Source organism: Paramisgurnus dabryanus, chromosome 8, assembly GCF_030506205.2.
Source record: "Paramisgurnus dabryanus chromosome 8, PD_genome_1.1, whole genome shotgun sequence".
NCBI classification, from domain to species: Eukaryota; Metazoa; Chordata; class Actinopteri; order Cypriniformes; family Cobitidae; genus Paramisgurnus; species Paramisgurnus dabryanus.
In genome coordinates this window covers 2,200,590-2,216,665 of record NC_133344.1, presented here as the reverse complement: position 1 = coordinate 2,216,665, position 16,076 = coordinate 2,200,590, and the positions used below count along the sequence as shown (strand labels likewise).

The 16,076-nt window shown below is 42.4% G+C and overlaps 1 protein-coding gene across 1 annotated transcript in view; it reads right to left on the bottom strand.

Moving 5' to 3' along the window:
- Positions 1–16,076, bottom strand: part of LOC135771637 (protein NLRC3-like) — a 122,454-nt gene that overhangs the window by 30,229 nt on the left and 76,149 nt on the right. Inside the window, exons 6-7 of the mRNA XM_073815400.1 lie at positions 8,715–8,888; positions 3,797–3,970 (exon numbers count right to left, since the gene is read on the bottom strand). Coding sequence (XP_073671501.1) covers positions 3,797–3,970; positions 8,715–8,888 — 348 coding nt within the window. The remainder of the gene's footprint in view (positions 1–3,796; positions 3,971–8,714; positions 8,889–16,076) is intronic.

The following is a 16,076-nucleotide window of genomic DNA, read 5'->3' as shown; positions in this document are numbered from 1 at the left end:
TCAAAGGCCAGGATTGGGCTAAAGCAATACATGAAAGACAAGCCAACCAAATGGGGGTACAAACTTTTTGTTTTAGCTGACTCCAAAAATGGCTACACATGGGATTTTTTTATCTACGAGGGGAAATCCGCTGTAGCACAGGCTGAACAATCTAAAGGACTCAGCTATGATTCTGTAATGGCACTGGTGGATAAAAGAAACTTAGGAACAGGCTACAAACTGTACGTGGACAATTTCTACACCAGTCCATTACTCTTCAGAGACCTCCTCCAGAAGGGCATTTGGGCCTGCGGCACAATTCGCAGCAACCGGGTGGGCTTCCCGCACGCCACAGACAACAGGCTGCCCAGAAATGCTCCCCGTGGGAGTATGAGATGGATTCGTGATGACAAGTTACTGTTTGTTGAATGGAAGGACACAAGGGAGGTGCTCATGTGCTCCTCCTTCCATTCAGCAAATGGTGACTGCAAGGTACAGAGGAGGGTCAAGACAGGAGCTGGACAATGGATGGTGCAGACTATTCCCATACCTACTGCAGTGGTTGACTACAACAAGTGAGTTGAATTTACATCAAATAAAAAAGTTATATTGTGCAAATATGTTTACATTTTATTTACTCTGTTAGGTTTGACTTTAGATCTAAAATATGTTGTGTTATTTTCTGCACAGGAACATGGGAGGAGTGGATCTCTCCGATGCCCTCATCGGTTATTACAACGTCCTCAAAAAGACCAGGAAGTGGTACCGTGCCCTGTTCTACCACTTTGTTGATATTGCCGTGGTGAACGCATTTATCATTCATCAGCAGATGGCTCTAGCACGGAAAAAAAAGCCCAAAACCCAAAAAGAGTTCCGTGAAGCCCTGGTTCTGGAGCTGGCAGATTGGAATGACCCTTCTGGTCCTGATCCAATACCAAGTGCACCCCCAGGCCATCAGTGCCACAGGCCCAAATTCATCACTGAAACCAGTGATGATTCGAGGAGGAGATGCAGAGTGTGCCATCGAAAAACACTTATAATATGCCAGGCATGTAATGCACACCTGTGTTTCCAGGCAGCAAGAGACTGTTTCAACCCTTGGCATGAAGAGCAAAATTTGTAGAATAGAACTAAAAAGTTGTAAAAAGTTGTAAAAAGTGTAAAAAGTTGTACAAAGTTTATAAATGGTGGAAAAGTTGTAAATAGTTTGAGTATTCTAATAATTGTTATATTTTTTCTTATAAGCTAAATTTTTTCATATGTTTAGAAAGGCATAAATGTTATATATGTGAATAATTTGTATAAAAAGTCACATAACAATTGTGTCTGTATGTTTTGTGTTGTCAGATGTCAGTTCAAGTAACTAAATGCTTTGAGACTTGATGCAACAACACAAAGGCCACTAGGAGTCACCCCCTAGTGGCCTTTTGTGTTGTTGCATAAAGTCTCACAGAAACCTCATTTTTTAAGATATCAAGATGAAATTTGAAAATAAACTTGATTAGACTCATGGCTTTCCGTTTTTAACACTTTTAGACTGTAGAACATATTTTTTAAATATATACATTTATTAGAATAAAACTAAAAAAAATAGACATGTTCATAACAATAAACTTAAACTTTCATCATTTTTAGACAAAAGTATATTTTTTAATTATTCCACTTCAGGAATAATCTGCCAAGTGTCTTCTTTCAAATAAGACCAACCTTATGTTTATATTCCAAACCGTTCATGAATTACAGCTATTTAAGTTTTTATAGTGCATTTTCATGTTTATCCTGAAAAGGGGGGGTGACGCTTAAGAGGTTAAGATAAGACAACAATATATTATAGTACATTACATTCTTACAGTAGCTCACGTGATTCATACAAGTTACAGAGATTTCAGACGCTAGAAGGTCAGTTCATTTCTCATTCAGATATTGATGATAATGACCTATTAAACGACATATTATTTAACACTGAAGTTAGAGATTTTGTGTATAATGTTACCGTCTCTTTTTAATGCATACACACTGTTCTGTTTAAGTATGGATGTCATTTATAAATTAATTCTCATGATGCAAGTTTCTTTTAAATACTAACATAAAATGTTTATGGTTATATTATTTTCACAGATGCATTGATGTTTAGTGATGCAATGGACAACTGTGAGGATGATATACAATCAACATGTTCCTGGACTGTGATGCAGAAACACAATGGGAGGATCAATCAGTCTCTAAACACAACTACACTTTAAAATCACAACTCAACCTGAAGCAACCTACATCTGATATGGGAAAACAAACTTGCGGTTTCCCGGACAGGGCTTATCCTGGTACCAGGCTAAAATGCTTATTTGAGCTACAATAATTTAAAAACACCTTGTACTGACATACCTCAACATATGAGTGCCATTGTTTTGTCACAAGATTTGACAAGATTTGGTTTGTTTGTAAAAACTAAAATGTCCTAATATAATTAAGGCCTAGTCCTGTAAACCCTGTCCGAGAAACTGCTTCAATGCTTCTGCTTCAATGTGTTGAGCTGGCATAAATGTACAAAACTCTGCTGAGAAACAACCATCTTTGTCAGCTTAGGGTTGATATTGCATGCATTACACAGTCCCCAAGCACTTTACTAGTACATACACCAACAGCTTCCAGATAAACTCTTGGGATCAGCTCCTGATGACTCTGATAAAGCTGCGTCTTAATTCATTGCAGGGTGGGCTTGCTGAAAAATTAGTTTTTTCTTAGTCCAGTTATTTTTATAAACCTTTACAATATGACCTGATTTTACCTGTTGTAAAGTTACATTAAACCTTCATATGTGATCAGATGTCATGCAGTGATATTAAACATTTACAATGTGATCAGATATTTTCTGCCATGCAGTTATATTACACCTTTTCAATATGATCAGATATTGTGCAGTTATATTAAATCTTTACAATGTGATCAGATGTTACCTGTCATGCAGTTATATAAACCTTTACAGTGTGATCAGATATTATCTGTAAGGAATCTCTTAAACCATATGTGAGCTTTGTAGATTCCACTTAAAAGGATTTAAGTCTCCTGATTTGAAGGAATAAGTGTTGGCAAGTTTGCAAATGAATTCTATCATGGTACATTACCACGTAAAAACGAAATAGTTATTGAATTGGCTAAGGTGCACATTGCTTAAAAAAAGACGAAATCACTGTGTAAATATTGGTAGGCATAAGTACTTTAATAATTTTCAATGCTGCTCCTTCTGACAGGACGAGGTAATTAAATATGTCCAATAGGTTACTTGCCGCAGCTGCTTCATATCGTCTAACCACGAGACGATTGATGGGACGTTATAAGACTATCCGAGCGTCCTATGAAGTTTTCTCCGTGCTCCTAATTTAAAACATTTACAGTATGGTGCGATATCTGTCATTTCGCTAAAGTTATAGTGAACTACAAACAATCTTCTAATCATCAAACTAGCTACCGAATGCACTGTGCCATATTAGCAGCGGAAGTCGGTTGACAAAATGTGGAAGAGCGTAGAATTGAAAAGGGGCGTGGCGGAATAAGGTGAATAAGCACAGGAAAGTTTACACACACATGACATTTGGAAATATTGCCTTGTGTATGCAAACTGAACCAACATTGTAGCCATTTAACCCCCGGTTTCAAAAGAAATCGATCTACAGGTCTGAAAACACCCTAAGATTAACTTTTATGATCTCCTTTCAATGTTGACTAGTGTCTATGAATCCATTACAGATGTTATGATCTCTATATAGTCTCACTATAATCTATATGTGATTTCTGTCTGAACATCAGCTCAAAATCTTACTTCAGTATCTTCAGTTTACAGTCAGGATTCTTCAGTACATCAGAGATCAGCTTCACTCCTGAATCTCTTAGATTATTCTGAGACAGATCCAGATCTCTCAGGTGTGATGGGTTTGATCTCAGAGCTGAAGTCAGAGCAACACAACCTTCATTTGTGATATTACACCTCATCAACCTGTAGAGAACAGAGACTTTATGTGAATTATACAAAACTACAAAGTTTGACACAAATCTCTAACCTCCATCTTCTCATGTAATGTTCCTCTTTCAATCCCTCAGTAACTGAGACACTGTGGGGTGGTTTCCCGGACAGGGATTAGTTTAAGACAGGACTAGACCATAGTTTAATTGGAAAATATAACTAGTTTTAACAAACATGCCTTACTAAAATCATTATTCTGAGGCATAACAAAGGGCACTGATGTATTTTAAAGTCAGTGCAAGTTGTTTTCAGTTTGGACAGCTCTTAAATTTATTTTAGTCTAGGACTAGTCCTTGTCCAGGAAACCGCCCATGTGTGTTTAAATGTCAAATAAATTCATCACACAGCTGACTATTAGTGTTAGATGTCCTAAACCACATGAACATTTCTTCATAAATCTGTATTGAGTTCATGACTCACACTTGTAATTCTCATCAGGTATTTGATGTAAAAATCTTCCTCTATTACAGGAGGAATATCAGCTGGAGATAACATAACTCTGATCTTACATTTAAAGATGTTACAGTGTTTAAAGATCAATTTCACTCAATCTATAAAAACATTATTAATGTGTGTGTCAGTGTCAATGATGGATTAATGTTTTTAATCATCTTTATAAAAACAACACGATGAGGAGAAAAACTCTTCATACACAATAATATCAGCAAAGATTTCATCAAAGAAACACCAAACTACATTTTCTGACATTTTAACAGAGGAGTTTTGTTGCACGTTGTGAAGAAAATTGAAATGAATCATAACTAATTATAACTAACATGTCTTTTCCTTACAGGTTTGAACATTTGTACTGTAAGCTTTTGACAACAAAATGTGTGTTGAAATAGAGAAAGTATGTGTGGTTAAACGATTTCAGTTTAAAACCCCATGACTTGTTAAAGCTGAGGTCATCAAGAAAGTTAAATTTGGTTTCGTCTGCATGGTAACAGAGAGGAGTTTCTGAATTGCAGATATGAAGAATAAATCATATTAGAGATAAATGATGTGACTTTGTCCTGTATCTATCCTATATAAACTCTTGTATTCTTTCTGATGAGAAGGATTCAGCCGTGATTAAATCATATTCAAAGACATTGACTAGAGTCTGTCAGGTTGAACACATGATCTTATTTCCTCAAGTGTTTGTGTTCATTAGGGGTGGGACTCGTTTGGACCCTCATGAATCGATTCAGAATCGACATATATAACTAATATGTTAACCGCATAACGATATGTAACTGTAACTGACATATCATCTAATCATCATCATTATACACAGTGATTTTGGCAGTATTACTGTATTTATCTAATGCAGCACACCCAGCGTCTCCGTCTGAATAACAAATGATGTTCATATTTTTACAGAAGTATATTCATGTTCTTATCTAGATCTAAACATTTAGCAGCAGGTTTTTGGAAACGCTATTAGCACATCAGATGAGTCTGTAAATGAAAGGTGCTGTTTCTTCCTGCCGCTCACTGAACAGAGAAAAGGCAGATGAAGATCATCCCAACATGTATTTTGTTTTCTTGTAGTTTAGGTTTAGTCAAATAAGGCTAGATGGATTTGGTTTTTCTTTATCTACTGCTCGTGTCAGTGCCGGTCCTAGATGCTGGGGGGCCCTAAGCAAAGCTTTGTGAGGGGCCCTCTGTCAGTGCATTCAGACCCTTATAGCATAGCACACATACATCTCGGAGACGTCTATTTGATGTCTGCGTTTACATCTGCAAGATGTCTTATTTAAATTGTTTTCTCATCTGCAATACGTCTGTGAGACGTCTCCTAAAAGATGTCATATAGACATATTGAAGATGTCTGCAAGACGTTTTTGATTTAGAATGTATGTAAAGCAGCTCTTTTCCTTTATAAGATGTTTTTACACACCAGATGTATTCCAGATCTCCAGATCTTTACCAGACATCTCACAGACGTACCTGTGCTATCTGGGTAAAACCCAGTCAATGTTGCTGTTAGTTAGTTGTTAACTAACCACATAGTGTATTATCTTATAGCTGTATAATATTCCCATATGCACATTACTTTGAAACCCTGACTGATAAACTTGCTGATTATAACATGAAACATGTATTTGCTGATAAGTTGTTTTGATTTAAAATGTGTTGTGAGAAGCACTAAAAAATTTACCTGATCTAAATGAATGTAATGAATCAAATTAAATTACATATAAATACATACTGTTAATACACAGGAGTTAAATTGGGATTTGTTATGTGGGTGGAGGGCTCTGTGGGGAGGGGTACTTCGAGGGGTAACATGTTTAATACTGATGACAGCAAAGCCACTGGTGTGTTTCAATGACATTCTGGACCTCTGATAGGATTTGATAAGTTTCAGCTTTAAAAGAGCATTTCACCCGTAGAAACATTAATCTTTATTGAAAGTGTTATATTTGTAGTCGAAATGTAACATACATTTAGAATTTGGTGCCTATTTTACAGAGAAAAGGGGTGTTTGTAGTCTCATTCCCTCAACAAAGACATTGCACTTCCTTCTTTCAATGATGCAAAATGATGATTTTTACATCATTGAAAGAAGGATGTTTAACACTGTAATCTGTATTTCTCCAGTCTCAGCGGCAACTGAGGAAATGATGCACGACCATTCAAAAACATGACTGGAGTTCTATCTATACAAAGCTTAATGCAAATGGGTGAAGTGTCCCTTTAAAGCTGTCACAGAGGTTGACCCCAAATATTTTAAAAATAGTGTCTGATTTTAAATATTGCAAATCTATGAGTTTGACACCCTATATCTATTTGTTGCACATGTCATTATGCACAACTGATCAAACTTTAAAGGAAGTTAAAAGAATAAATCTCCTTGAATAATTCTAGGCATAAGATGCCCAAAAAGACTCAATTAACAAGATAAGGTACAACACACAGTACTGTATCAGCAACATGTCTTAGAAATTAGCCATAGAGATTCCCTATGCTGGTCAGCAGCTACAATCATATAGTTAGGTTTGATTTGTGTAATCAAAATACATTATTTTATTATCTATACAATGAGTTATATCCAGTGTTATCCAGTTAACATACTGTAATTAAACGAGTGACATATACTTTAATCCTTTAAAAATTAAAAATTTCAAGTCTTCTATTAAGTTTTCTCGACGTGGGCACCATTCTTACCTCTCTCTCTCTCTCTCTCTCTCTCTCTCTCTCTCTCTCTCTCTCTCTCTCTCTCTCTCTCTCTCTCAATTCAATTTCAATTTTCAATTTTCAATTTTAAAGAACTTTATTGGCATGATTGTGTCACTTACAATATTGCCAAAGCATTATACATTCTCTCTCTCTCTCTCTCTCGTCAAAATCGCGCAAAGAGCGCGTTCTTGAAGTTCAAAGGAAAAAGCGCGTGTTTTCGCGGCAATTGTGTCACCCAATTCGCGTCATTTGAATCGCCCCATGCTAAGACGCGTGTCTTTACATTGACTTAATCTGCTCGCGCAAATCCTTTATCTTGTTCCCTTGCTTCACGTTTTTTCCCTTTATTCTGCTCCAGACGGATAGCTTTGTCTTTATTTTAAATCAATGGTGGGCATATAATATGCGCATCGTTACCAAATCACTCTTCTGCGTCATGCACGCGGCCGTTTCTAAATTTGAAGGCTGCAACCTCCGGATCATGTCGCATATGCGCGCTGCATACGTCATCAAGCCTGATTTATTTAAGTTAAATAAGCATTTCATTTGCAAGTCATAAGCATAATATAACAATTAACCATTAACTAAGAATAATAGTCAACATTATAATTGTTAATATTCTAAAATACGTTTTTATGACGCATATGCAGCCTACAAATGTGACCTCTGAAGGCTGCAGCCTTCGGATTGAGAAACTGCCTGCATGTTGTCCGAGTACATATCAGTGATTTAAGAAATCATTAAGTATTTTTAAAACCCGCACAAATTCGGAAGTTTGCAAATTATTTAAATTATAGCGTCTTGTTTTCATTAAACATAATAATAATTTTTCTTTGATATAATGGTTTTAAATAATTCTGAGATCAAGGGGGCCCTCTAGTGGTGCGGGGCCCTATGCAAATTGCGTACTTTGCGTATAGGAAAGACCGGCACTGGCTCGTGTAAACTAAGCTCCGCTGTGGGTGCTCGTGCGCTCTCAAGCTGTCCATGTGCAGCACCTCTCCCGCAGTTGAGTTTGGTTCTGATAACATCACATTATTATTTTGTAAAATAACTTTTAAGAATCAATTCTTGGCATTTGTGCATCGATTCAGAATCTTCCACGTCCGCATCACGATGCATCAAAGAATCAAATTTTTTACACCCCTAGTGTTCATAATGGAGAAGATGTTGTGTGACTCTTGAGTGTTTGTCTTCTGTGGACACCCGGTGAGGATAAATGTCTTGTGTGTGTTGTCTATAGATGTACCGGTTATGTAACTTAAGTCAGTCAGGTGTGTAGGGGAAATCTAACAACACTAAATCATTCATTTTTATTGTAGAATAATACAATTTTAATTTTAATCTTTATCTCAGTTTTTATCTTCACAGGTTGTGTTGTGGTGAAACACTGCAGTACTTTGATGATGTATCAATGTCTCATAATTATTCATGAGACTGCTGAAGTATCTGCTTACTGATCAGATCCTTTACAGTTTAGTGTGTGTTTTTCATACAGTTTATGTTTAACTAAACCTCAGTACATGTGTAACTATCAGAGAGATGATCTTACTTCAGTATCTCCAGTTTACAGTCAGGATTCTTCAGTACATCAGAGATCAGCTTCACTCCTGAATCTCTTAGTTTATTATCATACAGATCCAGATCTCTCAGGTGTGATGGGTTTGATCTCAGAGCTGAAGTCAGAGCAACACAACCTTCATCTGTGATATTACACCTCCACAACCTGTAGAGAACAGAGACACACAGTTTGTTCACACACAGATCAAATCTACAGTGAGTTGAATTTGTTTCTCTTCTGTCATCATTTAGTGTTTATGGACATTTTCATTTTAGTTTCATTTATGTGTGTTTGTGTTTTACTGAAACATCAGTGAGATTTACAAGGAAATTAACTTCAAGTTATGTTTATATTAACTGTGTGATTTATTTTTTTTATACAGTAATAAAATCAGATTTCTCTCATCAGACATCACAAAATTTTCACTTATTTCTGAATGATTTTTGTTTTTTACTTTTTTCTCATCATAATTCAATTTTAATATTTTATGTTTTTTGACTTTGAGTAAGAGTTAAAGTATTGTGATGAATGTTGAATAAAATCAGCTTCAGTTATCAAATACATGACTGAGATTAAATAAAGTACAGGTACACCATTCAACATTTAAAATGGACCAAAACGTTTTAAAAATGTTGTCTTTGAATTTTGAACAATACTTGTCTGAGGACATCTTAGGGTGTTTTCAGACATGAGTCTATGTTTCAGAACCTGGTGCTTTTACTCCTTGGTTCAGTTTGTTTATTAATGTAAACACGGCAGGGGCGGACTGCTTTAGTCTATGGTCACAGCAGCCACAACTACCAGATGAAGATCAATAAAACACTCCCAGGTGGTTCACAACAAGATTACAATATGCTACAATATGGATATTTTGAGGAACCCCGAACTACAATTGAATTCCATTCCAAAGGAGTTAAATCAGCAGAATAAAGGATTGCCTTCAATCAGAAGTGACCACTAAGATAACATAAATGCTTGCCTAATATTAATGAATTGTAAAAAGTTCTCAAGTAATTCAATAATCAAGTAAACAGTAAGTGATAAAATAAGAACAGAGAAACAAATGAAAAAACAGACAAATAAATATAACATTAAGTAGCAGATTGTTTTTGATTAACATATAAGTTACAGCTGTCACTTATACTTACAAGCCTATAGTAATGGATTAATACGTCCTAAACCACTTTTTTCCCTAAACTTTTCACTTTACACATAAACTTTTTATATACATTTTATACGCCAATGGAATTTTTGACTTAATTATGAGCGTATGTGACCATCAAAGCCTGAAAGATCACAGTTCTGCATGTGTACGTTTGTTCCCACTGAGATGTTATGGACAGCAGACTTTCTTTTGTGTCCCAGCAACTTATTTTCAGGAGCAGATTAACCATATGGGCAAACTGGGCGAGTGCCCAGGGGCACCAAAGTCTTAGGGGCACCAACTGAAACCAGCAATATTTTTTTTTTATAAAATTACAAAAGTACTTGCTCTTTAAGACGTAAGTTGCTCATCTACTAAGCGTGACACGCACAACAGCTATCTGGAAAATGATTGGCAGACAGCCGAAAGCCCCAAAAACAATGAGAAGATATCAGAGAAGTGGCAGCAGCTAAGTGGCAGTGCCAAATGAAAAATTAAAAAAAATCAAAGAAAAAGTACATTAAGCAACTTTACAAAAAATCACACAAATATGTAGTTTTTTTCACGCTGGTGCGAGCAGTCTGTTAGCACCACTAACGATGATGCAAATTTATGCTCTGTTGAGCAATCAATTAGTGATGGAGACACCACTGATCAAATAAACAAGAGTGCGTCTGATGAGCCGAAGCATCCAGAAATAATCGAACAACAGCTAGACTTAAACTCCTACACCCAGACTGAGGTGGATGATGAAACAGACAATCGACGGTTTGCTGTTCCTGGTGATCTGGCCTTGTGGGGGTTCATCACAGAAAAAGTGAGGGAAGAGTTTACAACGTATAGCTGCAGTCTATCAGAATCAGCTGCCAAATATCCAGCATCTGTATGAGATTGTGGAATGAGGGAGAAACACTTTCTCTTACAAATTAATTATTACAGTCTCGTCTCCAAAACAACTAAATTGTTCCTAAGGAATGGCTACTGTACTCCCCGTCAACTGGATTGGTTTATTGCTAATCATGCAAACTTTTCTCCTCACAAATTCATACATTTATTACAGGCGTTTGTGACTGGAAACATCCTGAGAGAATATCTGACCACGAAAAGAGTGCGGATCACTGACGTAACATGCTTGCTTTAATAAACAGAACAAAACAAATATCTGTAGCCAATGCTTTGATTTGCTGGCAGATGAAGGATGAACAAAACTTCTGGAAGGAGGTATTGAGGCGTGTAGTAGCCGTTGTCAAGTTTTTGGGAGAAAGGGGGTGTAAGGTTTTGTTCTGTGTTTTCTTGTATTCTGTGTATTTTTGTATTTTGGACTTTTATTTTGACATCCTGTTCTGTTCTGGCTTTTATTTTGATATACATCCTGCTGTGGAGTGTAGTAAATGAGGAAACAAGAAACGGAGATGCGTTGAGTCAGCTTTACTATCCACTTCAATACTACTATCACACAGTACAGCGAGTGATATCAAAACAACAACACACAACCGAAAACCGGAACTCGTCATTATCTACCACCCCTTCCTTAAAGGTACAGTCCCTTGGTGAATGTCTCTTCAGTCTTAATTGTAGGTCGCTACACAGGCCCCCCCAGAATTCACCCATAATGACCGAACAGGTACCCCAAATAGAACATATGACACTATGCATTAGAACAAAATAGAACTGTCCAGCACATAACAGTCCCTCAAACAAATTCAACGTACAGGGGGGCGGACTGGGCGGCCATACCGGCTGCGCTTAACAGCAGAGGGGCCAAGGGCAAAGGGCGGGGCAGGAACAGGGTTAGGGGCAGGGGTGGAGGCTGCCGCAGGTGGGCGCCCACGCCGGGGGGGCAGGGCCAGTTGAAACGGTTCGCCAATATCCACATGAGCAGGTTTGAGACGGTCAATAGCCACCCGCTCAGGCCTGCCCCCCATATCCACAACAAAGTTCTTAGACCCCCCCACCAGGACACGAAAAGGCCCATCGTATGGGGGCTGCAGCGGGGTCCGATGGCCATCATGGCGGATGAACACATACTTGGATGACGGTAAATCCTTGGGCACGTAGGACCGGGGAAGGCCATGGTGAGACGTCGGAATAGGGACAAAAGCGTCTGCAATGTTCCGAGACGCAACACGGTGTGAAGCCGCCGACCACGGGGCCGTGGCATCTGGAAGAAACTCCCCCGGAACTCGCAAAGGCTGGCCGTATACCAGCTCGGCCGATGAGGCTTGAAGATCTTCCTTAGGGGCGGAGCGAAGGCCCAGCATGACCCATGGGAGGCGGTCAGCCCAGTCACCGCTCGTAAGGCTGGCCCTGAGCGCGGCCTTCATGTCACGATGAAACCGCTCGCACAGTCCGTTGCTCTGTGGGTTATAGGCTGTGGTACGGTGGACCTTTACCCCCAGGACCTCGGCGACTGCCGACCAAAGCTCCGATGTGAACTGCGGACCCCGGTCCGAGGAGAGGTCTGACGGTGTGCCGAAACGGGCCACCCAAGCCATAATGAATGCACGGGCCACTTCCGCTGATGTAGTGGAGGACAGGGGAACCACTTCTGGCCACCTGGTGGTCCTGTCCACCATGGTGAGGAGGTAGGTGTAACCACGGGAGGGGGGAAGTGGGCCCACCAGGTCAACATTCACATGATCAAAACGTCTCTCTGGTACTTTGAAGGGTGCCAAAGGAGCCTTGGTATGCCGAGTCACCTTCGCACGCTGGCACGCGACACAGGCCGCGGCCCAGGCCCTGACGTCCCTCCGCAGGCCCGGCCAGACAAACTTTGCCCCCACCAGCTTGGTAGAGGCCTTCACCCCCGGGTGGGAAAGGCCATGGATGGCATCAAAAACCTTATGCCTCCAGCCAGCAGGTACCATGGGGCGAGGTTGGCCAGTGGAGACGTCGCAGAGGAGTGTAGCGTTGGCCGTGTCAAACATCACATCTTCCATGAGCAGCGCTGTCGGGGCCGTCCTGTAGGCTTGCACCTCAGAGTCAGCGGTTTGATCCACAGCCATAGCCGCATAGTCGAGGCCCAAGTGGACGGAACAAGCACCTGCCCGGGAAAGGCAGTCAGCGACGAAATTGTCTTTACCAGCCACGTGTTGAATGTCAGTGGTAAACTCTGAGATGGCCGAGAGCTGACGCTGCTGTCGACCAGACCATGGCTCCGAAGACTTGGCCATAGCAAACGTCAGCGGCTTGTGGTCAACGAAAGCCGTGAACCGCCGGCCCTCCAACAGGAAACGGAAATGACGGGTGGCGAGGAAAAGACCCAGGAGCTCCCTGTCGAAGGTGCTGTACTTTCTCTCGTTGTCCCGGAGCTTCCTGCTGAAAAATGCCAGCGGCTGCCAGGCTCCACTCACCCACTGCTCACACACAGCCCCCACGGCGTAATCAGAGGCATCCGTAGTAAGAGCAACTGGGGCGGTCGGAGACGGGTGCGCCAGCAGAGCAGCGTTGGCCAGCACAGCTTTAGCACCATCGAACGCATCAGTCATCTCAGAGGACCAATCCAACATGTCTGCCGGTCTCCTACCCCGCAAGGCGTGGTACAATGGACGCATGAGCTGTGCGGCACGGGGAAGGAAACGGTTGTAGAAATTTACCATGCCCAGGAACTCCTGCAGGGACTTCACTGTGCGTGGGCGTGGAAAACTGGCGACAGCCTCCACCTTGGCAGGGAGAGGAACTGCCCCTTGCGGGGTGACGTGGTGGCCAAGGAAAGTGATAGACGACCGGCCAAACTCGCACTTGGCCGGGTTGATAATGAGGCCATGCTCACTGAGCCGGCCGAACAGCTGCCGAAGATGCATCAGATGGTTGTCTGCGGATGCACTGGCCACGAGAATGTCATCCAAGTAAACAAATATAAATGGCATATCTCGCAGCACCGAGTCCATGAGCCGCTGAAACGTCTGTGCAGCCCCCTTGAGGCCGAAAGGCATCCGTAGGAATTCGAAAAGGCCAAAGGGTGTGATGACTGCTGTCTTGGGGACATCCTGCGGGTGGACAGGCACCTGGTGGTAACCGCGCACCAGGTCCACCTTTGAGAAAATGGTGGCGCCGGCTAGATGGGCGGAGAAGTCCTGTATGTGCGGCACTGGGTACCGGTCGGGTGTGGTGGCATCGTTCAGGCGACGGAAATCTCCACAGGGACGCCAACCGCCATCAGCCTTGGTCACCATGTGCAGGGGGGAAGCCCACGGGCTGTTGGAGCGGCGCACAATGCCGAGGCGCTCCATGGTGGCAAACTCCTCCCTGGCGATGGCCAGCTTGGCAGAGTCGAGGCGCCGGGCTCGTGTGTAGACTGGGGGGCCCACCGTGGTGATGTAGTGCTCCACGCCATGCTTAGCCACCGCGGATGAAAACGTGGGCGTGGTGATGTCAGGGAACTCGGCGAGCAGGCGATGATACATGTCCCCGTTGGCCAGTGTGTTCGACAGACAAAGCGCCCCTGTCCCTCCCAGTGTGCAGGGGTACGAAGCAAAAGAGAGGGCGTCGATCAGGCGGCAGTTTGTAACGTCCACCAACAGTCTATACGCACAGAGAAAATCCGCCCCCAGGAGCGGCGTGGACACAGCGGCCATGACAAAGTCCCAGCCGAAACGGCGCCCACCGAAACACATTTCCACATGTCTTGTGCCATAGGTACGAATGGGTGTGCCGTTGGCAGCGTCCATCGGGGGGCCATGCCCATCAGCTATGGTGTCCACAGGCATCGCCGGCAGGATGCTGCGCTGAGCCCCCGAATCGACCAGCAGCCGCCGGCCGGACAAGGTGTCAGTGATGAATAACAGCTTGCAGTCACGGCCAGCGCTCATAGCTGCTAATGAGCGCCGGCCTTGGCTTTTCCCTGGGCTACAAAACTGCAAGGCTGACGACACTGCTTAGCTTTGGCCCCAAACCTGGAATGGTAATAACACCACCCGTCCTCACGGTGTCGGCGGGCCGTCACCGCAGCTGCAGTCTCTGGGTCGTCCTCCGACGGTGGAACAGACGTGCGCGGGGCGGGCAGCAGTGCATGGACAAACTGCTGCCGGTTGGCGAGGTAAATCCTGTCTGCCTCCACAGCCAGCGCTCGGTAGTCTTTGGAGGAAGTGAGGGGGGAACTAGCCAGTGCAGTGCGCACGGGTGATGGAAGCTGCCGCAGGAAAATGTGGGCGAAAAGGAACGAGGGATCCGCCCCGCCCAGCACCGCCAGCATCCGCTCCATTAACTCAGATGGCTTGCTGTCGCCCAGGCCGTTCAGGGACAGCAGGCGGTCTGCCTTCTCTAGTTCGGAAAGTTCAAACAGGCTCAACAGGAATGCTTTCAGTGCGTCGTACTTGCCGTCAGCTGGCGGAGCCTCTAACAGCGCCATAGCTCTAGCCGTCGTCGAGGCATCTAAGGCTGCTACCACATGGAAATACTTGGTAACGTCTTGTGTTATTCCTCTCAGCTGGAACTGTGCCTCGATGTGCTGAAACCACGGCCGTGGATTGTGCTGCCAAAAGTCCGGTAACTTAATGGTGGCTGCGTAGATAGCGCCGACATTAGCCGCGCCGCTAGCAGCGGCCGGCGCCGCAGCGTTTTCACCACCGTCGTTGTGTGACATAATTCAATAGTGTTCAACTAGCGTCGGGGTCACCAATGTGGAGTGTAGTAAATGAGGAAACAAGAAACGGAGATGCGTTGAGTCAGCTTTACTATCCACTTCAATACTACTATCACACAGTACAGCGAGTGATATCAAAACAACAACACACAACCGAAAACCGGAACTCGTCATTATCTACCACCCCTTCCTTAAAGGTACAGTCCCTTGGTGAATGTCTCTTCAGTCTTAATTGTAGGTCGCTACACTGCCATGTTTCATGCTTCACACTTCCTGTTTGTTTTTGTATATAAGTCACTTCCTGTACACCTGTTCTCTGCTGATTATTACATCGCCATTCTGTTTGTATCTGCCTGTTTTCTGTACCTGTATTCTGTTTATCTGTATCTGCCTGTGTTTTTGACCTGTGCCTGTTTTTTTGGATTTTGATTGTTACTCTGCCTGCCCTGAACCTGAGCCTGTTATTTGGATTAAGATTGTTGGATTACCCTTACTGGATTTGTTTGCTGGACCTTTTGGGATTTTACTAAATAAACACCTTTTGCACATGGATTCACCTCTTCTCACTCGCTTTCTTTAAAGCACTACGTTACAGGGGGCTTCTGTTTTGAGGGCATGAGGAAAA